Source organism: Lepisosteus oculatus, chromosome 2 (genome assembly GCF_040954835.1).
Source record: "Lepisosteus oculatus isolate fLepOcu1 chromosome 2, fLepOcu1.hap2, whole genome shotgun sequence".
NCBI classification, from domain to species: Eukaryota; Metazoa; Chordata; class Actinopteri; order Semionotiformes; family Lepisosteidae; genus Lepisosteus; species Lepisosteus oculatus.
In genome coordinates, this window is record NC_090697.1 from 23,725,370 (window position 1) to 23,747,981 (window position 22,612).

Here is a 22,612-nt window from a genome sequence, read left to right on the forward strand (position 1 = left end):
TCAGAAAAATAGTTTTTAATAATAATAATTGCTTACACTTATATAGCGCTTTTCTGGACACTCCACTCAAAGCGTTTTACAGGTAATGGGGATTCCCCTCCACCACCACGAATGTGCAGCATCCACCTTCAGAGTTTTGAACTATTGTCACATTTAAACCTCCACTTTATTCTTATGTGCTATGACAAACATCTCATTTACATACATGAGATGCCTACAGTATATTGCATGGCTTTAAAAATGGCCAGCTTTAGAATACATATATCTGTTTATTAAAAAGTACAAAATCAGGGGGAAATTTGGTATAAGTAATTTACTTATGGTAAAATCTCAGAGGGTTTTTTAATGCTTTATATTAATAGAAATGACAACGGTTGATGCACTTGTTTTTAGACTGGTATCTATTTACAATAATGTGATCAGGCTTATAACATTTCTACTGCTGTACCATTGATTTCCTACTAAAAATCATTTGTATGATTTGTGTAAATTGACCAAGCACTGGTTTCTGTGCAGAGGTCTGCAGCGTGTGTGATAATGGCTAGAAATGGTCTGAACTAAAATACAATAAGTATCTGAGTTGTGAAGAGGGAAATAAAAGTGTTATTGCACTTATTGTAGGATGGATGGCGTCCGAGACAAGTTTTACCAATCACATTGAGAAGGCTGAAGCTGATTCTGTCTTTTCTTTTGATGAGATCCTTGGATCAATACAAATGATTACCAGCTGAGCAATCAAGTGAGCAGGATGTACCTATTTGCATTCATGTATTCTAAGAGCCACTTAAATACAAACTGTAAGAAAGTTCAGCGATCACCATATCCCAGACTTTTCACGCTTCCTCTTCACTATAGCGGCCACATCCTGCTTCAGTGTGTTGACACAGCATTCCAACTGTTCTGAAAAGTCCTTCAGCATGTTTGCCTGCTCCTCTGTAAACCTTTGCAGCTTCAGCACGTCTTGATCAGCCTATACAAGTGAGAGGAACAAAGTTTTGTCATTTACATCTGTGCAAACAGGGGCTGAAGATTTGACAGAATGTGCTTTCAAAATTGCTGCACTATTGTTAAAATTCATATTCAGGTCAGTGTCCAGCATCCATTTTCTATCTGCTTCATCCACTACGGTGTTGTGTGAGAGCTGGAGCCTATCCCATCAAGCAGTGGCCATTAGGGAGGATACACCCTGGATTTGATGCCAGTACATCACAGGGCAGGCACAGACAGGCACACAGTCACACCAGCGCTGATTTATCCAGAAGCCAATTAAGTTTTAGTAGGTCTTTGGACTGTGGGAGGAAACCACAGAACCAGAGGAAACAGAATATTTGATTACTAAAAGTTAACTAATACATATATATTTTTAACTATTTAAAAAGACTTTCATATGGCAGACATTTTTAAAAACAATTTAGACGCTGCACAAACAAAATCCAGCATTTCACAAAATAATGGTAACGTACGTCAGGCCTGTGGCGTCTCAGTCTCTGGAGCTGTCCCCTCACAGAGTTCATACTCTGATAGAAGACTTTGAGGGCTCTTGCAAATTCAGCATCACAGCTTGTTCTCAGACTGCCTCTTCTCTCTGACTTCGTGACCAAGGCAGGATGTGAGGCACTAAGTCTGCGATTGGGGAATTCGCTATTTTGCTTTGCTTCTGTGTCAGAAAGATGTTAAAAGACGTGGTGGTATTAACGTTATTATAAATATATCCCCCCAAAAATTCTAAAATTGTATTCTAACTGAATTACATTTAAGTAAAAAAGGTACTAGAAGTCATTTAAACCTATATAAGTAGATCTCAGTTTGAAAAAGTGATTGTTCTAGTTCACAGTATGTTAAGGTTATACTTCCTAATTTAATAAACTTCCAAGCTTGATTAAAAACTAAGGTTTGTGGGAATGTGATTATGTGGATATTTCTTTTCTGACAGCTTACCTTCATTGACAGCAGTGTTTAATTTGTCTCTAAGTGTGCTATTTTCCCTTCTTAAACTTTCATTGGCAATCCTCAGGTGCTGAATCTCCTCTTCCAACTTAATGAGTTTGGAGTACGGTTTACTTAGATCACTTTCATTAAATTCCTATGAATATACAAATGTATATGTAAAACAATATGTCCTTACTAGAGCATGCAGTCATTTGTATAACAAAAATGGTTTTCAGACATTCTCTAGAGAGCTTTTTAAATATGTTAATTCACAGCTTTTGACTAAATACTTTAAATAAATCCAGTTTCCAAATTTACCTGTAAATTTTCAGTTCGGTAAACTTTTATTCTTGTTTTTTATATTTATCTAGAAAGTAACTTCACCATTCCTTCCCTTCTGAAAACACTGTGGTTTGTGCAAGCCTTAGGTGCCATGCTAGCAAAGTCAAAAGGCCTGAGCACTGCTTTTAATAGACACCGTGTTTGGTTTCTATCATCCACAGTTATGTCCAAAGAAAGCAGTAAAAAAAGAAACAACAAGCATGCCTTTCTATTTTAAGATGCTTACAACACGAGAAAATTGTAAAGCTCACATCACTGCCAACCAGCATGTGGGACAAAATGTGTGCTTGTACTTACTGCAGTGCTCTCTGAAGACCTCACATCACCAATGACAATGCTACCTTCCTCAGTAAGGACTACATTTTCCAGAGAGCAATTCTTCTCTGTGCAGCCCACTGTGTAGATTATAAAGGTTTGTTACAGTTCCATGTTGTAGATTTTATATAATGGTTAATTCTCTGATGCTTTAAGGCACTGATCTACCTAAAGTAGCAACATTACTGCCTGCTGCAGAAGCTTATTGCCCTTTTTCCTGCTCAGTGAATTACTATGAAAGTTAAACACTTTCATAATACTTCTGTATCTTCCTCAGTAGTTTCAGCTGTGGCCAGATAAAACAACATTTTTCTCATTTGTGGTATTGTTTGTAGAGTTTTATCTGAAATGGCCAAATGCACAAATACATTTGATGGTACTGTAGAACATCTACACAAGGCTTTAGTGAAAACCAGAAAGACAGCCACAAGATTCTCCCATGTTTAAACATGCCCAAACCTCCTCACCACAAGCAACAGCCATAGCTGCAATTATTCACAGCTAAGCAGGTAGCATGGAGTTTAAAGACTTTTCTTTTTCTCCTTTTGAGATTTAGCATTAATCTGACAGACCACTGCAGAGACAGTGGTAAATACTTCTCTGTTTCGAGGGTCCTGACTATCAAGCCAAAGAATTTTCTCAGTCAGGTTAGCTCGTGTGATCTGCAAATTATGTCTTGTAAAGATAATTTGTGGAATACTAAGAGTCCTGCCCAGTTTCCAGAGCTCTAAAAAGATCTCACTTAATTTCTGACTGGGCACGGCAACTACTACAGGAGAAGGTACAAGTTCAAACATTTCAGTGGATTAAAGGTTCAGAGTAAACAATACTGCACAGTATCTGTGAGAATGTATAACTTGCAAATAAAGTCAGATAAAAGCTGCTCTATTTTTTAAACTTTCTTTCTTCATAGTTATCAGCTTTTAAAATACATTTTCTTTCACTTTCTGAGCTCTGCTCCCACAGAAATGATTTCAATATATGACATAGAGTGTGTACAAACTATAGTACTTAAAAACACAAATACTGATAATCCACAGGACGGCATTTCTGGTCAAACATCTCAGATGACTACTATTTAAAAGTGTTTTCAATAAAAACATGGTTGTAATGATTTACTGTGGTCTGTAAGTAATGCCGGTTCTACAGTTGTATTCAAGTCAACAGAACTGCATGGAACAGACTAACCTTGAAGACCCCACAGTTCAAGCACCAGCGCATTGGTCTGAAGGTAATTGAGAAATTCCTGTGAAACACTCAAGACAGTGAGCTGCATTTTGTGGTCTAGCACAGGATTCACATTGTGCCAAACAGGTACAGTGTAAAAGGGCTGTGAATTTTCATATACACTAAACCTGTAACAAAAGTGCAATGAAGATAAGACATAAAAAAGTGTATTACAGTACAAAAATCTGACACTGACAAAAGCACAGAATATTCAATGTACGGCATATGTAAAAGTGTCCAAAGAATCTCTAAAAACTAATCAAAGTGAATGTAAATCTTAATAAAGAAGGAAGATAATTTTAAATCCTGTACAGAAGAGTGGGGTGTGCCCTGCAATAAGTGATTGGGTTTTGAACTTCTTTGGGGTGTATAGGGGAACACATCTCAGTAAAATCTAGATTTTGATATTCACTCCCTTCCAAGGCAGTTGGCCAAGGAGGACACTTGTTAGGGATGATCTTTAAATGGCAACAGTTCAATGGCAATGAGTTCACCGCTTTCAATAACCTGGTCATCACACCACAAAGCTGGCCTGATGGCAGAGTGGTAACCCCATCTTCAATCCTGAATTGAGTTTGAAACAAAGTACAAAAGTGAGACTACAAACATGTAGCAAAAAGGTTTGGAGGTCAGTTGAGACATGTTTGGAAGTTTTTGGTCTACATACAGAGTTACACATGGTGCAAACCAAACAGTGTTTCAACAGCAGGGATTGGGAAGCACGCACTGACACAAGGGCCAGTGATATCACGAAACGTCTTTCAGGACCTTATGCAGACAGCACGATCTGGAAGGGAGTGAGAAAACATGGGGAAAAAAGACTAGGATAGGGGCTTGGGGTCCAGTAGGTACGCAACCTGGTATAGCACATGCCTTTTAACAATTTTCTCAAATTACCTCATTTCTAAAGAGGTCAACACCACTGGTCTTAGGGGAATTGTGTTTTGCAACTGGTACAACTGTCACCTACAGTATATCAAAAGTTTGGAAACTTTCTGCTGATTGACAGATAAAAATATAAAGAAATATATTGCTGAACTGCTCAGCACAGGACCTCAGCACCTGCCCACTGATGTTATCAGGTTCTCTGCTTTTCCTGAAATGTGTTTTCTTAAAAGTATTTTAAATGCACTGTGTATCAGATTCAGCTTTGCTGGTGATGGTGACCTTCTCTTTAAGCCCCCTTATTTCTACACTGAAATTATGCTTGCCAAACCTAAGATACAAACTAGTTCATCAGCCAGCTATGTAGTTCATCAGACATCTTGTAGTTTTCAAGTGTCGAATTTCAATTAAATTAATTGACCTCAAAGAAATGTGTATACTGTACACTATTTGTAATTTAACAACTTGGACTTCAATGGAAGGAAGTGAATACTTTTACAACACACATATGACTGACTATATGTCATATGAAATCAAGCCACAGTGTTGAAGCTGATTTTCTGGGCCTTTTTCTGAACTGTATATTCACTTTATTGAAATGTATTGAAAGGTATATGACAAGAACCTTGGATCAATAAGCTACTGGGAATCAGACAAACATGATGAGATGAATACCCTTCTTGTGCTCTCTCTGTGGAAGAGCAATACTTTCAAACAGGAGGTCTTAGTTGATGTGACTGCCTTTTATATGACTTTAGATAACATAAATATTTTAGATAGTTTTCCTACATTAGTTATGTGACTAAGGCCAGGTAATAGCCTCTACTACTGGAGCCTATTCCTCATTGACCTAAGTCGGAAAATTGTTGTTAATAATCTCAGTGTCCAAATCATCACTTACCCAATCTGAATCCCCCTCTCTCTTGTCTCCTTCAACCACTGCACCCCAAAGCATTGTACAATATGAATCTGAAAGTCAATTCTTCTGCCCAGCAGCTCCATGGGATCTATCACTATATCATCCTCACTGAGTGGCCTGGGAAAAGCAGACTCAGATGAAAGGAATGCAACTTTCCAGAATTAAACACGTGTGCAGAAATTCTTATCAATGCTCTTTTGAAAGATGCAGGGAGTGAAATTACTGGCATTTGATCTGTGTATCAAAGGACTACAATGGGATACTTTAACCCAGTCAGGTTATTGAAGCTGACACCTTGGCTTCTTTCAAGAAACAGCTGAATGAGATCCTTATCTTAATTAGCAGGTGCAGAATATTTCAAGCCTGATGCTTCATTTTGAATTAGCAGAGACAGACATGCAATACTTTTGCTCTGTGCAGTGTGAGAATTTCTAATACCCTGCTTGGACCGAGTAAAGGTTGTACTGCAACAATCCAGTTAATTTGGTTGTCCACACTGAGAAAATATGGCCGCTAATATTTTCCCTCTCTTATTTTTGAAAGATGCCATTGAAATGAAGTTTTGCACACGAGGAACATTCACAACTCTGAGAAATTTAGAAACGTGTTTTCAATCCATAACATAATGAATTTACTACCCTGGGAATTAAATGCAATTCCAATCTTCTAGCTCCCACTTTTAATTACTGAAAAGGGCAAAACACAAAACAAAGGAGTTAAACTAGAAAATGAGGGGAGACTATTTAATGATAGGCCAATGATTGATTGTTCAATGATGGTTATCTTTTTGATATACTGTACTGTAAATATTTTGGAAGCTGATTAACAATAATGTAGGATTACCAGCATCACAGGGTCTTTGGATCAATAAGCTAATAGCAACGGAACAAGAATGATGAGGTTTTCTGTAGTTTCCCCTTATGCTCATATGATCTAAATATGTTACAGTACATTGACTAGTCTAATCAATTCTCCTTCATGTCTGAAGGACTCTCTCGTCTCAGGTGCTTGGGTTGCTGTGGATGTAAAAAGCAGTTAAGCCCTGGTTATGTCTCATTCTGCCTCGCTCTCACGCCCTTCCTTAGTGGTGCAGGTGTACCCACTGTCCTGTGCTGGTGCAGGGGAAGAGGTCGATTTGAAGGATGGCCTCCTCGCGGCCATCTGAGCCAAGCACCTCCACCTGCTCCTCCAGCCGGATGCGGTAGGCGAGGGACTGCAGCCAGACGTGGGCGCTGCCCAGGTGCAGGATGTCCACTGGGTCCCAGAAGGGATCTCTTTCCTGGGCCACAGAGGCAGCACCCCCTTCTGCATGAAGCTGGTACAGCTCCTCCATGAGGAACTTGCGGTTGATGAACTTTGCTTTGGACCACCTCCACACCTGCAGGTTACAAAGAAAGGACCTTCAGGCTCTTTTTTCTTCCTTTTCGGCCCAGGATTGCATTCCTCCCAGGGGAGAACTGTCAGTGTTGCAGGAAAAATGAATACGCGCATAAAAAGGGAGATTTGAGATGATATTTAAAAGAAAGAGGTTGGGGGATAGCCGTAAGACCTTAAGGGAAACCCAGAAAGAAGCAATGCCTCCTTATTGTACATGTAAATGGGGGAGGGGGGTTCTAAACAAAAGCTCAAAAAGATTCAAAGAAAACTGAGACAATTATGCTTGATGATGATGGTGGTTCCTTGCTTCATAATTTTCATCTCAAACAGCTGTAAATGTAGAAGGGGACGAAGTTCTGTCACCTGGGAGTTACAGCAGATGATGAGCATAAGCCATTGTGCACCAGAGAAGTGGGAAATTGATTTGTTAATGTAACTAAGAGGAAACGTTAAGGAGGCCAGATTCCACAGCTGCAGAGTGGACACCGAGGTTAACACCCCTTCTCTTGATTAAAGTCACTGCCTCTTTATTAACCAAGTAGTCAAGCTCTCAGTTTAACATCACATCCAAAAGATGGCACCTCTTAACCCTGTTGTCCCAAGTTACCTTACTGGGGAAGTGGCTGATAAATTCTAATAGAGGGGAAGAGGTCCACCAACATCAACATCCAGATTTGCCTTGGAGGTCTCCCATCCTAGTACTGCCCAGGCCTAGCCCTGTTTAAAGTCTCAGATCAATTTAAATAAGGCTACAAGCTCAGTAGTAAAGATGCTGCCAACGGAACAGTTCATATGATCTTCAGCTATTAAGCATGTTGCTATAACAACTGGTGTTTTTATACAGAATTGGTAAAACCACTACAAAGACCTATTTCTTTAAAAATCAGAGAACAGATTGTGAACACCACAATATGCCTTCTGTACTGCTTGTTTGGCTCGTTTCTGTTACCATAGATGCATCAACAGAACATTGGCTGTAACCCCTTTAATGATAATGTCATTATTGTAGAGCACATTTTGTTGTTCCTTTTTATCTGAAACCATCTTTCATCTTTCCTCCTTAAAACCATGCAGGATTTCTCTCATCTCCATTAAATTAAACATTAAATGAGTGGGGTCTTTTAAAGAAAGAATATGACGAACAGGATTCCTCTTTGTTTGCAACCTGTGTGCATCTTGTATTTCTGAACTGAGGTAAGTAAAGCAACATTGTCAGGAATTGATGCCACCTAGTGACCATGCTGAAATTGTTGTATTTAATATTTGACTCTTCTAATCTTGTGTCAGTGAAATGCACTTGGCTGGAATGTGGTGTAGCCAGATGTCAGCTATTGTTTTCTGTGTTTGTGTGCACAGTGAAACATCCTTAATTCTTAAGTGAAACACTAATAAACCAAACAGGGAAAATAATTATTTTGTTAATGTGATAATTGCCTGTTATAAACATATCATGTTTATTTGGTTAGTTGTTTACACTGTGGCATGCATGTGGAATAAGATGGAACAGGAGCTATATTAAGAAGGCTTAATGTACTGTAGGCTTTAAAATACAACGGAAAAACCCGTTACAATCAGAGTGTGTTGATCAAGTTATTTCCAAAAAAGTGATCGAAATTATATATAATTCTATATATAGTATACTTAATGCCTGTCTAAAGGACTGTGTTCTCAAAATACCTAAATAAACTCCTGATTCTGGCTCTGCATTTCTTTCAAAGATGTTGCGGCAGTTAAGGAGGGAAAAGTCATTGACATCAGAGGAAACGTCAGGTACAGAACCTTACCTGCTTTGTTTCTGTGTGTGTCATTTGGATTGCAATCTCCTTTTCCAGGTCGTGGCCTTTTGAGTCCGACATGGCCAGATTTTTTATTTCTAATTTAAACTCCACCCCCTGTGGAAGATTATAACTGTTTCTTACCAGGTACAAAAGACGCGTTTTTAATGCATACATCAATCAAAATTGGATTTTCAAGTGGGATTTTGCAGAGACGTAAACATAATATTTGAAGTGGTGACCGAAAAGGGAGAAGGGAGGACTGATCTCAGACAATGTTTTTGGATTAAATTTACCGTAGTAAAATTAACTCCCTCATCAGAACCTGATTAAATGTGTGGCACACTCGGTGCAAAAAGTACCTTGTTCAACTCCTGACTCATCTGGTTTGCCTCTGCCACCATTGGCAGAACTTTGATGTAGTCATGGAACACAGCTAACAGGCTGGGGTTAAGTCGACCATTCCTACTGCTTGTTCTTCCTGCAAAGAACAGGCGACACTCACAAGACACTCACAGGAGCTGCAATTCCTTAGAGCACAAGGCTTTTCTGCTGAGTACAAAGGCCTCACACAATAATTGGAAAAATGCATGGCAAAAGCAATATAAAGATAACTGCCAGTCATGCAGTCTGTTTTTTATTTTGTCCAAACTGTTCAAGAAACCTTGTGGATATGTTTGACGCCTGGGTAAAAAATGGGCATTTTTTTTGTTCTGCATTACAAAAAAATAAGTCATTTACTGACGCACCCTGCACAGGGGGACGAATGTGGATCTGTGTATGCACTTCGCAGAAGGCCACTTGTCTGAGCCATTTGATATTTAAAGTAATATGAGCCCTACAGTGCCTCACAGGAGAGGTAGCTCTGATTGGACCCGTCTTCAATGGGCTTCTCACTGACCATAAAGCAAGCTTGCAGGTCGCTGGCCACTCCAGGGGTCACTATAGCACACAGGCTGAGCAAACCCAAGCTGTGGGGCTCACAATCCCTCTAGTGGGCACACCCACACCTGTTGCTTTTTGTGTTACAGCTGAGCTCTTTACTTAGTTGAACCGAGGAGTTGCTTGGCTGGACCTTTTGCACGTTTTGGCTTCCTGCTCAAAAGCTGTAAATAACAATTAGCTCATGAACAGCAATAGTTAAAAGGCAGACTCTTACTTGCATAAGAACTGAGAAGAACTGAATCGCAGTATTAGGTCAATTATGTAACTAGGATTGAGATGAAACAAAAACCAGCAGGCAGGGGTGTATGGGGTCTCCCCAAGACTCAGATTTGGGGCTCCAGTCCTAGCTGACTCGTCCCCTCCCACACATACAGTACGTTCGCAAGAGCTTTTATCAATGGTTTTGGTTTGGGGAACATGTCGCAAAGTGATGCCCAGAGAGGTTCAGACATACAGTATACTACCAACTCTGCTCAGCACAATTCTGTCAACCCTTTTAGACAGCTTTCATGAGACTAGTTTATGACGTCTGTCAAACATATTATGCTCAGAATAAGTGCTTTTATTGATTCAGGCAATACCGATGGCCCATACCTGATGATCAAACAGCATCTAATTCCTACAACTCTTTCATTCAGTAATAGACAAAATCATGTCATCCTGATAACCTGTGCCATTTAGGCTATTTGTAGATAAAGCTTTAGGATTGTGTTGAAGTACACACAGAACATTCAGAGGTACAATATACAGTAAGCCAGTCACACTTGGCTCACTGTCAGTTGAGTCTTTACCCAGTTTTTCTATGTCAAACCCTTCTGCCGCTGCCAGCTCTGACTGGAAATAGTCATAGTCAAACCGGCTCCAGTCCTCGTTTTTGCGTTCGGAGGGGAAGCCAATGTATAGGTAGGTGCTGCTGGATCCCAGTATGATACGGTCCTGTTTTAAAGAGAGTGGAGAAAGAGTTATCAAAGTGTTTTATTCCAGGGCATAGAACATAGAACAAACAAACACACCAGTGTGGGGAGAAGCGTACTAGCAGGCCCAAACAAGATAGGCATTGGGTCACTAACTACACAGCCATGTTGTTGAGATTGATAATTTAGCTTTTCAGAAAAATCTGGATGTGACCTTTGGAGCTAATCCAAATGGCCTCCTATCTTTTCTAACTGTTCTTTTGTTCTTACTAGGAAATGGAGCATAGAATTATTTATTTCAAAACATCTTATTTTAATACAATCTCAGAAATAGCGGGAAAAATATTTTCTGAGTTGTTTTGTTGATATGAAAAAGTCCTATAAGTAAAATATGAATTACAGAGTTAGTTAACTTTAAATTAATGAGTGATTTAGTGGTTAATGAAAAAAATATTCTGTGTTGTTGGACAATTTTGAACAGTTATTTTGCAGATGAAGACAATTTGTCATCCTCCTAATCCATTAAGTGGAGAGAGAAGTAACTTGGTGGGTGTGGATGTTTATTTCAGTATATACCTTAGAAAACGTAGTTACTGATAATGAAATTATGGATCATTTTTGCACTACATAACACAGCTTGAAAACAATCAAATAATTAAGGGAGAACAAACATACCAGATGATTAAGTTCAGTCTTGTTAGAGATGGAAGATCCATTTACAATCACTTTGGCCACTCCTCTTGGGGTAATGGTAACTGTGCGATCATGATTCATAAAGGTAGCATGTTTTTTTTTAATGCTAATATGGAAAAACAACAGCAAGAACAAAGATTTATATAAAAGAGATGTTGGCAGTTCAAACTTCAGCCAGCTCACCGGCTGACCAAAATGTCCCAGGATGTCATTATTTGGATGGAGTATTGCAATGCAGCAACTCCTGTACTTCTCTGTAGTACCAGGCTTGCAGCGATGTTAGTATGTCACTTCTTGAACTCTCTAGTATGTACAGCTTACAGTGTAAAAATATAATAGCTCGTAGGGGCAGGATATGTTGGAGGAGCCTGGGTATATCCTCATTTCCCAAATACTGTACAGGAATCATACCTACAGTATAAAGCACAGTCTTAAACAATTGCTGATTCTAAATTGGATGGGTATGTAATAAATAACCATCCTTCTGCGAGGGAAAAAGAGCCTATCCTGGCAAGCAACAGGCGCAAGGCAGGATACACTCTGGATGGCAGGCCAGTCTATCACGGGGCACGAACAGACACAAATACACACACACTCACACCAGGGCCAATTTTCCCAGAAACCAATAAATCTATCAGTATGGAAAGGAAAGGAAACCCACATAAACATGAGGAAAACATTTAAACTGCAAACCAATAGCACCTCTGAAACTGAACTTAGGGTGCCAGCACTACCAGTCAGCAAAAACAACCACTGTGCCACCGTGCCACCCTTAATTAATAACTGGTTGCTACAAATTAAAAAGATAACGTGCTTTTTAAAAGTGAAACTTTTGCAAGAGAATTAACTGTTGCACCTGCATCTATTCTTTATTTCTACACAAAATCTTAATCATAAAGACAAAGTATGCAAATATACATAATTTACATAAATTACAGTATAGGTTTCTGTGCCTCCTGTAACAATAGGTATTTTCCATTATACCTAAAAAATTATTAAAAATTAATTAAAAAGAATACTTACAATACTCCCCCACCCATATATCTAGTTACAGTTATATTATCCCCTGTACTCTATATAAATATTGGAATATTGATATTGTTTGCTGATGTTTAAAGGCCAGAACAAATGTAGAAATCTGCTTTTTAAATTCCATAAAAAAATGTAAACTCAGGAAAAAAGAATCAAGTCATGTTCGTGAATGTACACTACCAAGAAGATGCTCTTCCAAGGGTAAAATATTTACTAGTTCATAATGTAATTATCAAAACCCACATACATTATGTTTAACTACTGTATAAGCAAGGTTTTCAAAGGATTCTTATAAATGTAAAGTGTATCCGCTTACTGTATTTTAAACATGGAAGTTAACATCTCAATTTACATAACTTCAGCTGTAAAAGTAGATTGATTTTGTAGCACAGCTCTTCCTTTACCCCTTTAAAAAATAAAAGTTTGGACATCCATACTAAGTTAATTAATTCAGCTGTGTTCACGTACCCGAGACCTTTGATTGGGATTGTGTTTGGAGAACCGTCAGCTAGACCGATTTCCCATTCACCTAAAAACAGCCACATAAAGGCAAGTTAGTAAAAGTAAGTTTCAAAGAGGGTAATGGAATTCATCCTCGATCATGCAGTCATCAATACCATTCTGGATGAAGAGTTTCACCACTCCTGAAAGTTGAGGGTCTTCATTGATGTTTAGAATGTAAGGGAACATCTGCATCATCCGCCTTTCCTGGGAAAGATAACAGCAAACTTCAGTCTTTCTGGCAATCCAAACCTGTTTCTCATTTAGATTACCAATCTAAATGCTTGCCATGGACTCTGCCTTCTCTCAGTCTTTTTCTTGTGGTGTTAAAGTAACACTTTCACAAAAAGTGTCTTTCAAATCCTATGGCTAAAAGCCTGATGGGCTATATTAAAAAACTTAAAAGTTTTATGCCTAGGAAATGACTGTGTTACAGAATATAACACTGCTTATGTCTCACTTTTCAATTGTTTTTCATATTATCAATACTGTCATAATTTGTTTTTTGAAGAACACTTTTATGTTTTTTGAAACCCTCAAAATGTATGTCTAAACAACTTCATTTACATGATTGACTAGTTAATACACAGCCATTCTGAGACATGCAAATGAACAACGCAAGCCAGTACAAAAGTGGCATTTGCAGAGTAATAGGCACCTGATATCCAAACATATAACAAATACTGGAGTGAGAAGAGAAAATCTAAATCTTTTTTCAATGAAAACCAGTACTATAGGAAAGATTTAGATTTATGGAGTTTTCAAAGCATGTGGTTGCTATGACTTATGTGAATATGAATCAGTTTTGCTGTTTTTGTAACTTTGCCATTTGTGTATATGAAGTCAAAAGCACTAACACTGCTGTTGTGAAATGATAATGGCCTTAAAAAGAAAAGGGCAGTCCTTGAGAGTGACAGTGAGTTATTTAGCAGGGTAAATGTATCTTTGATCTTGGACCATTGCACTGATGCAGCAGGCCCTCTCCAGACCTGTGTGATGACTGCATACTGCAGCTCCCAGTCCCTCAGCGCCTCCTTCAGGTGCTGCTCCCACAGCATCTGGATGGCCTGGATCTGCAGCTCGTTCTGAGTCAGCAGCCGCCGCAGCTCTCCTGGACAGATGAGCGCGTCAGAGAGAAGGCCTGGCCTGAGCCACAAAGCTGAGGCATTAGATGAGCACTCGTGCTTTAAACTGGCAAAAGTAATGGGCAGCAATAAGGGCTGCAGAAGGACTATAGATATACTGTACATTTTTCTAACACTTCCGTCTCCAATTTTTTCCCTCCTGTGAGTTCACTTGCAAAGGATCTGCTTTCTGTTCCCAGACTGCTGACAAGACTGACCCTGGAAGCATCTGCTTCCGGCCTTTTAAGTTATCATCCGACCAATCATCTTTTCAGAATTGCTCAGGTGATCAAGGGCAGGCAGCACCTAATTCCCCTCAGCATGATGGGTAATGTGGTACAGATTTTCTTGTCTGAACCTAATGCCCTCTTCATTGCCTGTGGAGAAGGCAATGCAAACACTGCATCTTAGCTTGGCCCTGACACGGGACCAGACACAGACTGGTTGATTGTGGAAGCTGAATAAAAACTATGTAGTACTTGTTCTGATGAACTAATGCTGTAAGTGGTGAAGCTTCCTTTTCTCCTACTGAATTGCATGTGTGGAATGCTAAAGACATGAACAAAATGTTCTTTAACATTCCACATAATTAATTAAAAGTATTGATTAACTCAATACTGAAAAGAAAAGAAAAACAATGTTTTAGCTGTGGAGCCTTCTCCAGGTGTGTGTTACCACACCTACAGAGGTTTATTTCATGATCAAAACTGAAAAACGAAACAATGTTTCAGCCAAAAAATTGTCTTCTTTTTGCTTTTCAGTGTGGACTAATCCTCTATTTGTTCCCCAATTTCTCCCCTCATGAATATAATTACTTTCCAGCCCTGGTCCTGAAGTGTTGAACTTGTTTCTGGTTTTCATTCTCAAATCATTGTGACATATTTGAGCCAATTCAGAGAAGCAAATTCACTCCGAGTCTTTTGCTGAAACATACAAAAGCCAAGCCCTTGAAAAACAGGGTCACCGGCAGATTAATTTAGACAATTAACTCTCTTCCTACACAAATTATTTTATATGATCATGGTGGATTTCTTTTACACTTAAAATAATCAGAACGAAATTTATATTAGTTGATGTTAATGATGATTATTATTGTTGTTGTCATAGTTGTTGTTCGTGTCCCACGTCAGGTGCCAGGTCCTCCACGTTGGAGGTTGGGCATAAGGCTGACAACCCTGTGCCGTAAAAACCTAATGTTACAGTAACAGCAACAGGATGTTACTTCCCCTACATGCTGGAAGGCATAACGAACAAACATCCATCCATCCATTTTGTATAGCTAGACATTTACATTTTTTCCAGAGCCCTTACCACTCCTCCATAATGGACCACTCCACCAAATTTACAACTCTACACATACTTGACTCGTGTTCAGTTCTTCTCCCCTCCTGCCCCAGTTTGGATAGCTTGACCAGGAGCTTAGCATTCTCAGCCTTCAGGTCCTTGACGAGCCGCTCAGTGGGGCTCTCGTTGACGACAGGTTTGTTCTGGATCTTCTTTGCCCTGTTACAATTCATAACGGGCAGAAGGAGAACATATCAGCTCGGGCTCTGAAGAAGTCACGGATGGGTCAATTATAAAGTAAATGTCTTTTAATCATTCCATTTCAATGCTGTAGTACCCTGTGAGCACATCAAAGTAAGCTTTTTCACCTTGTTCTTTCAGTCATTCTTTCTTTGAGGCAAATTACTATAAAATTTACACTGATAGTAAAATAAAAGCCTCTTATCGATTCTGATGAATTCCTTATCCATTATTTTACATCTTTTGACAACATAAATGATTGCGTAGAGCATGTGCTTCCCTGTCAACACCCACCTTTCTGCGTAACGCAAAGTTGAAAGCGATTCCTCATAACACATGTCAGCAGGGCTTAGAGTCGCAATCTGAGAGAGGAAAATTAGCTTCAATTTTAGTTTTTCATAGTATTGTTGATTTGGTCTACTGTAGATCCAACCAGGTTAATAAATATTCATGAAAATAATTATTTAATCAACATCAAAACACAACTTCTGCTTCAGACGGCTCTTGAATTTTCAGATTGCTCAGGTTCATGAAATTTGAACACTTCATCAGTGTTATGACTGATATGATATGATAAAAGGGGTTTCAATAACTTTATCAAATTCTCATACAGTACAATCACAAAATTTGCAAGGGTCCAGTGCAGAGAAACACTGTGAATAGCCAAATTTACATATAGCCAAGTCCACCCCTATACTATTTCATAACGTAGTACAGTTAGTACATAACCATAGTACAGTATGTATGGTTAAAAGACATAAATAAACATGTTGAGACTCTAAACAAGCTGACAAACGCAAATAAACATCTTAATATTTTGACTTTAAGTTGCCTGGCTGTGGAAATGACAGAGTCAGTCAGACATCTTATAATCCCCCTCACTTACGAAGGTTGAGCCAGGGAGAAACTGCTGCAGTGCTGAAGTTGGGACTGAGGAAGTAGTGCTAGAAAAGATGGGTGCAACAAAGTCGGAGCCAGAGAGTTTATATATGTGGCGAAGTGGAAGTGAGAGATTAGAATTTGACCTCCACCCAAACTTCTGTTAAACACCATTTAACATTAAGAATTTACAGACAAGAAACCTCCTTTGCCGGGTAATGTACCATGACTGTCCTGCTGTTGCCCCCCAGGGCAGACTGGAGCAGCTTGGTCAGAATGGAGTCTCGGTAGGGTATGTGCACCACCTTCCTGCCCAGTGCAATGTCTGCCAGGGAGCTGGGGGAGAAGGACAAGTCACTGAGAAATGTTCTCAATTTAGTGAGAAAACTTCACACACACATTGGGAGTAATTCCAACAAGTTACCACTTGTAACTTCGCAATTCTGCAGCTACTGTTTAAAAATAGTTAATTATACAAGTAAGCACTCTTTTCTCCATTGCTATAGCAACAAGACTAGACTGCTAGGAAAGATTATACATTGAAAGACTGTAGGTTCAGCTATCATTAAAATGACTAGGACATTTATATAGCATCTGGACAAAACACTTTATATGACACTAACCAAACTGTGATTGGTAAACTGATCAAATAAGATGGAAAGGAAATGGGAGCTATTTTTTAACCTTTTTCCCCATATTTTTAGCAAGTTACACTTCAAGCAAAGTCTTCTGAGTCTACTAATCCTCTGACTGTCAGGCACACCGGAGCAACAGCCTGACTGGCAGGCTGGTGTTGGAAGGGTCCGTCCTGACCTTATGACGTTTCCCAGCGTGGTCAGGCTTAGGTTGATGGCAGTGCCTTCTTTCAGCCTGTCTCCCTCAGACCCTGAAGACCTCTGCCTCTCGCTGCCGGCCAAGTCCACCAGGTTAATGTTGGACTGCTTGGTGATGTTCTCCTTCGAAAAAATCTGGAGAGATCCATGGCTAAAGCAAGGCAGTGCTGGCCCTTCCCTTTCATATTATCATCACGGTGTCACCCAGTTGCTTCATTCTTTATGTATGGAAGGGCAGTGCTGAAGATTTAGAGCCAGACACACAATATACAGTACTTTTTTCCAGGAACCTTTACGCCAAGTCTTGCTTAATCACTTATAATACAGCACCTCCTGAATGGCGGTGATGCACTGCTGTACATTTCTGATAAAAACTGTCTGTTGGAGAGGAGCCTCACTTGCTTGAAGCTATTGTCTTAGCGTAAGGTCTTCTGATTCTCTGTTATTAAAAAGACACTAAATATATTTTCTTTTTCTGCAAATCATGTTTTTTTACTGTCACAAAGCCTACTAAAAATAAAAAGTTATTTGTCGCTCTTGTATTAGTTAAACTGCAGCATTTTATTATTGCCTTGGTAAATTTGTATCTTGCATTCTTCGAATCTTTGTGCACATTGCTAAGTGTTTTGTCTGACTTGATTCCTAGTAAAATGTATTTAAAATACTTTTAAATTAATATAAGACAATTAGACAGTATCTTATTGTGGATGTAAATTTAAACCAACCAGTCACTGCCCATTGGTGATGACTGACCACTTTGTAACAACTTGTCCACTTGCTGAAAAAAGGCTGCTCCTATTCTTATTCCTTTCCGTTCCAAGAGAGCTTGGTCCTTTTGCTAGATATTATTTCCAAATTATACATTCCCTCTGGGTTTGACCGGTTCTGCCACATATTTTCCCATTTCCACCTCTGCTTGTCCGTACAGGGCAGTGAACGATGGTCACCACAGCTACTGGGTTTGTGGACTTGAAAGTTCGAAAGACCAACAACCATCGGCCCTTTCAATTCACCCTTAATTCTTGATCCCAGTGGAACATAACTGACTGGGGAGCGCATTGTTGCAGTCGGCTCACTCTTACTTACTTTATTGTCCCAGATGGGAAATGTGTAGTGCAGGCAGTTGAAAGATGCAACACACTACACAATACATTTAACACCACGTGAACATGGAAACGTAGCTTGAAATGATATAAAGAAAACATATTGGTCAGGTTTCCAGACACAGCAGATCAATGGCTGTGGGAAGAGCAGCTCACCTGCTTGAGCTGGACGATGATGAGCATGTGTGATCGACTGCTGCTGGAGTTCAGGTTGGTGGCCGCCGTGGTCCTGGTGCGGTTGCCCTGCTCCATCAGCTGCTCTATCTGGGTGTAGCTCTCGCACGGCACTGTCCTGAGTCCCTCGACATAGAAGCCTCGCTGCTGGTCCTCCCTTACCTTCTGCCCGCCTGGGGCCCTGCTTCTCGACAGGAGGTCGATGACCTGCCGGACAACAAAGCAAAAGGCTTACTGCACCGTCAGGTCTCAGTAACGTCCTGATCCTTGGATATCGGCTTCCACAAAGTGATTATTAGGCAGTTTTGTCACAACACTTCTTTTGTGAGAACTTCTTGTTTCGTGTTCTTTTTGAAATGCACACTTTGTTTTGTTCTGTCGTTGAAAATATTAAATAATGTTTAAAGAAATATCAGCACTATTACAACCAATAGATGTATCGTGCAGTCTTTGGAGTCCTCCATTTCAGGCTCCCTTACTGACCTTAGAGACGACATTTAAGTAAACACAATTTCTTCAAGGTTTTTCTTGATTTCTTGTCTGCATGAGAGTTGGAACTTGAGGCAAAACTACTGATCTATTGAATACTACTAGAATTGAAGAGGACTTTGAAACAAATTGACCCTACAAAGTTATGAATTCATGCGAGGCATTTTTCCTTAAGAACCACTGCATGTTTTACACTTAAAAAAAAGGTCTAGAATGGATAAGCAAAATCAAAACTCAAATGAGTTACAGGACTTCCTTTTAATAAACTACATAAAAATCCAATGACCTGACCAAAATGCATGTTCAATCGATACAATAAATAATTTACTTCTTGTTTCATTTCTTGCACTTTTTCAACCCCCTTTGTTGTTATACAGTACTATGTCTGGGTATAATTACAGAAGTCTCAAAACAAACCATAATGATTTTACCTGTTCATTGTAGATTTCCAAAATGCTAAAAAAGACCTAAAAAGAAGAAAATTATTAAAATGTCAATTAAGTGTAAACATGGTTTCAACAGATTGAATTCAATTTTGCACCAAGTTCTAGTTTATCCCATGATCTTCTTTTATTACTCTGCTGTTTATTACTGTTACAGGAGGATACTTACACACCAAAACACACACAACGGTTAAATCTGCACAATGGCCATGCAGTGCAAAAATGGTTCTTTATCTGAAACCATGCCGTGTTTATTTTTCCTTATGTAGCAGGTTTAATCAAAATTGCTTTTCACACCTGTACCAAAAAATGATATCTCTTAGTTTGAAGTATGGGTGTGAATATTAACCCTTCACCAAACAAAGAGCACATTCATATCTATGGCAGTTTTTACTTTGCTGTACATTATTGTGTTATACTGCACCTGACATTGTCGGCTGTCCGTCTTCTGTCTCACAGTTTCGAAGAGGCCTTCGCAGATGGCAGGGACGATGCCTTTGTTAGCCCCATAGCCCACCATGGAGTAGCTCTTTCCTGAACCTGTCTGTCCATATGCCAGCAAAGTAGCATTGTAGCCCTGCAAAGCATTGTCCAGTATCCCTTGACCGAGGTCAATGTACACACTTCCCTGCAGAACAGGTGGAAATGTTTCATACGTCTGGTAACATTAAACCATTGTAATGTACTTTACCAAAACTGGGAAGGTCATGATTGTATGGTATAGGTTACTATAGAAAATACACTCACACAGTCACACCAATCTGCTTCACTCACAAAGCAGATTGGTAGATGCAATGCAATGGTTTGACTGACTCAGCTTAGCACTGATGTGTGCACAATCCTATTTCAGTTGAACAAGTCTAGTCCCTGATTTTGCAGAGCCAGAATAGCTCGTCCTGTACTTGGTATCTTGAACTCACATCCAGGATTAGCATCAACCCCTTGAAAACTACCGCCATGATGAGGACCGTGAAAGCAGCCCTGCACTGTATAAAAATGTCTCATGGTGCAATGCATCTGTTCAATGGGTGGGATTTAACTGTCATATTGATGATGAAAATAATAATTCCTTACTCTTATATAGCGCTTTTCTGGATATTCCACTCAAAGCACTTTACAGGTAATAGGGATCCCCTCCACCACCACTAATGTGCAGCCTCACCTGGATGATGCGCCAGTCCTTCTCGGTGTGGAGGAGAAGCCAGCTCAGAGATGGGGATTATTGGGAGGACAATGATTGGTAAAGGCCAACAGGAAATTTACGCCAGGGTAACACCCCTACTCTTTTCGGGAAACGCCCTGGGATTTTTAATGACCAGAGAGTCATGACCTTGGTTTTAAATCTCATCCAAAGGATGAGATATAGTGAGATATAGTGTCCCCGTCTCTATACTGGGGTATTGGGACCCACAAAGACTGCAGGGTGTGCGCCCCCTACTGGCCCCAGTAACACCACTTCCTGCAGCAGCCTTAGCTTTCCCAGGACATCTCCTATCCAAGTACTGGCCAGGCTCACAACTGCTGAGCTTCAGTTGGATGCCAGATGTGAGCAGCATGGTGATAGGGCTGCTAGCAATATAAATTAGTGTACATGGCAGAAGACTGTCAATGGAGAAAAACAGGCTTTGCTCTTACCTGATCTGCGTATCGGCTGTTTGGCTCCTCTGGGACGAACAGACCATCCTTGTTCTTTTTGAACCCATTGTGTGACCAATAAGCATAATCAAAGGTGAAGGTCCTCTTGTTCTGGGGGTTGCGAGGATCATATATCGTGGTTGTGTTGGAATTCATGGAGATTATACATTTGCTGCCGGCATCCTTCTCTCGCTGCAACATCATATCAGTAAAGAATGTATCGAACTTCCATTTAGAAGAGCAGACTGATATTTTAATTGTATGTTTCTACACCACTTTAAGATTTTTTTCTTGCTCTTCTACTCTGCATGCAGGTCAGGAGTCAATGAGCCCTGGTACAGGAATGGGACCTTAACCTTAATGGGACCTTAACTGTTGTCTTTAAATCATTCAATATTCAGTTCTGTTCTAGTTCTCCACCCTCTCTGGCAAAGAAAAACGCCATGATGAATGGTCATTCTGGATCACCCCGTTTTCCAACCAATTTGGTGTATCTAGTTGATCGGCAAACCAAACTTCAACAATCCCGATGGTGGATGTAACCAACTAGTCGACCATGAAGAAGAGTAGAGCGATGTCTATGAGACGCAGACTATAACGTGTCTATAATAGAGTGGTTGGGGAGCACAGCGGGATTCCTTCATAAGAACAGCTAAATCACCAATCATTTAAGGCCAGGAACAAACAATTTTAACATCCTAAGACAACACCATAGCTAAATCAGCTAACTTATGCGTGCCGTTAAGATATTAAACCATCAATAGTATGTGGTCTGTGAGGCTAAGACATTCACATTTTCTAAACATCAAGCTTCAGCGTAACACTTCCAATTTTGTTGCTAGTACAAAGGTAGTGTTGTTCCACAGTTTACCATCCAATGTTTATTTTTAATTCTTGATTATCATACATCCAGATTCTATTTGAAACAGAACACAATATATCCCAGAATAAAAGTGAGCAAGCCTAAACCTAAGTAACAGTAGTCCAAATAGTTCAACATTTAAATAGGAAAAATGAGGGAAAACAAAACTTTCTATTTAAAGATTAAGAAAACAACAGCCCCAAGTTAAATAAACTTTTCAAAGCTGGCTAAAATTAGTTCTTCCAGTTCTAGAAAAGTAAAGGAGTGATAAAGGATGAAGCAAACGCTGGGACAATAACAGACAGGTAAAGGAAAATGAGTAGTAGCTTACTCAGGAGACTAAGGAAGAATTCAATATGACTCAGGCAGTTCAAGGAGAAAGTTCTGTATTAAATAGTACTAACATAGAAGAGGAATATGTGTTTCAGGTGCTAGAAACACTCAGGATTAGTAAATCTCCAGTGTTTGATGGTATCTTACCAATTGTAATCAAGGAAACAAGATGTAATTAATAAATTACATGACTCTTTCAAATGTTGCTAAAGATAGGTCCAGAGAATTTCTAATCTGGTGCCACAAGAAAAATGACCAAATGTAATGAGGTCATTACAGACCAATGACGAATTTCTATTATTGAAAAGGTTATGTAAATTAGAACTAGAGAATCATCAACATGAAAATAAATTTTTTAA

At 39.5% G+C, this 22,612-nt stretch overlaps 1 protein-coding gene across 1 annotated transcript in view; it reads right to left on the reverse strand.

The window, feature by feature from the left end:
* The window catches only part of kif28 (kinesin family member 28), a 23,102-nt gene continuing 490 nt past the window's right edge, over positions 1-22,612 (reverse strand). The window contains exons 2-23 of the mRNA XM_069185840.1: positions 21,059-21,250; positions 19,848-20,051; positions 19,412-19,447; positions 18,474-18,698; positions 17,195-17,349; positions 16,606-16,717; positions 15,797-15,864; positions 15,339-15,481; positions 13,844-13,965; positions 12,971-13,061; positions 12,822-12,882; positions 11,304-11,427; positions 10,506-10,650; positions 9,132-9,250; positions 8,779-8,886; positions 6,721-6,995; positions 5,600-5,734; positions 3,775-3,941; positions 2,569-2,666; positions 1,949-2,083; positions 1,464-1,583; positions 1-970 (exon numbers count right to left, since the gene is read on the reverse strand). Of these exons, the coding sequence (XP_069041941.1) occupies positions 815-970; positions 1,464-1,583; positions 1,949-2,083; positions 2,569-2,666; positions 3,775-3,941; positions 5,600-5,734; positions 6,721-6,995; positions 8,779-8,886; positions 9,132-9,250; positions 10,506-10,650; positions 11,304-11,427; positions 12,822-12,882; positions 12,971-13,061; positions 13,844-13,965; positions 15,339-15,481; positions 15,797-15,864; positions 16,606-16,717; positions 17,195-17,349; positions 18,474-18,698; positions 19,412-19,447; positions 19,848-20,051; positions 21,059-21,250 (2,991 nt within the window). The 3' untranslated portion in view covers positions 1-814. The remainder of the gene's footprint in view (positions 971-1,463; positions 1,584-1,948; positions 2,084-2,568; positions 2,667-3,774; positions 3,942-5,599; positions 5,735-6,720; positions 6,996-8,778; positions 8,887-9,131; positions 9,251-10,505; positions 10,651-11,303; positions 11,428-12,821; positions 12,883-12,970; positions 13,062-13,843; positions 13,966-15,338; positions 15,482-15,796; positions 15,865-16,605; positions 16,718-17,194; positions 17,350-18,473; positions 18,699-19,411; positions 19,448-19,847; positions 20,052-21,058; positions 21,251-22,612) is intronic.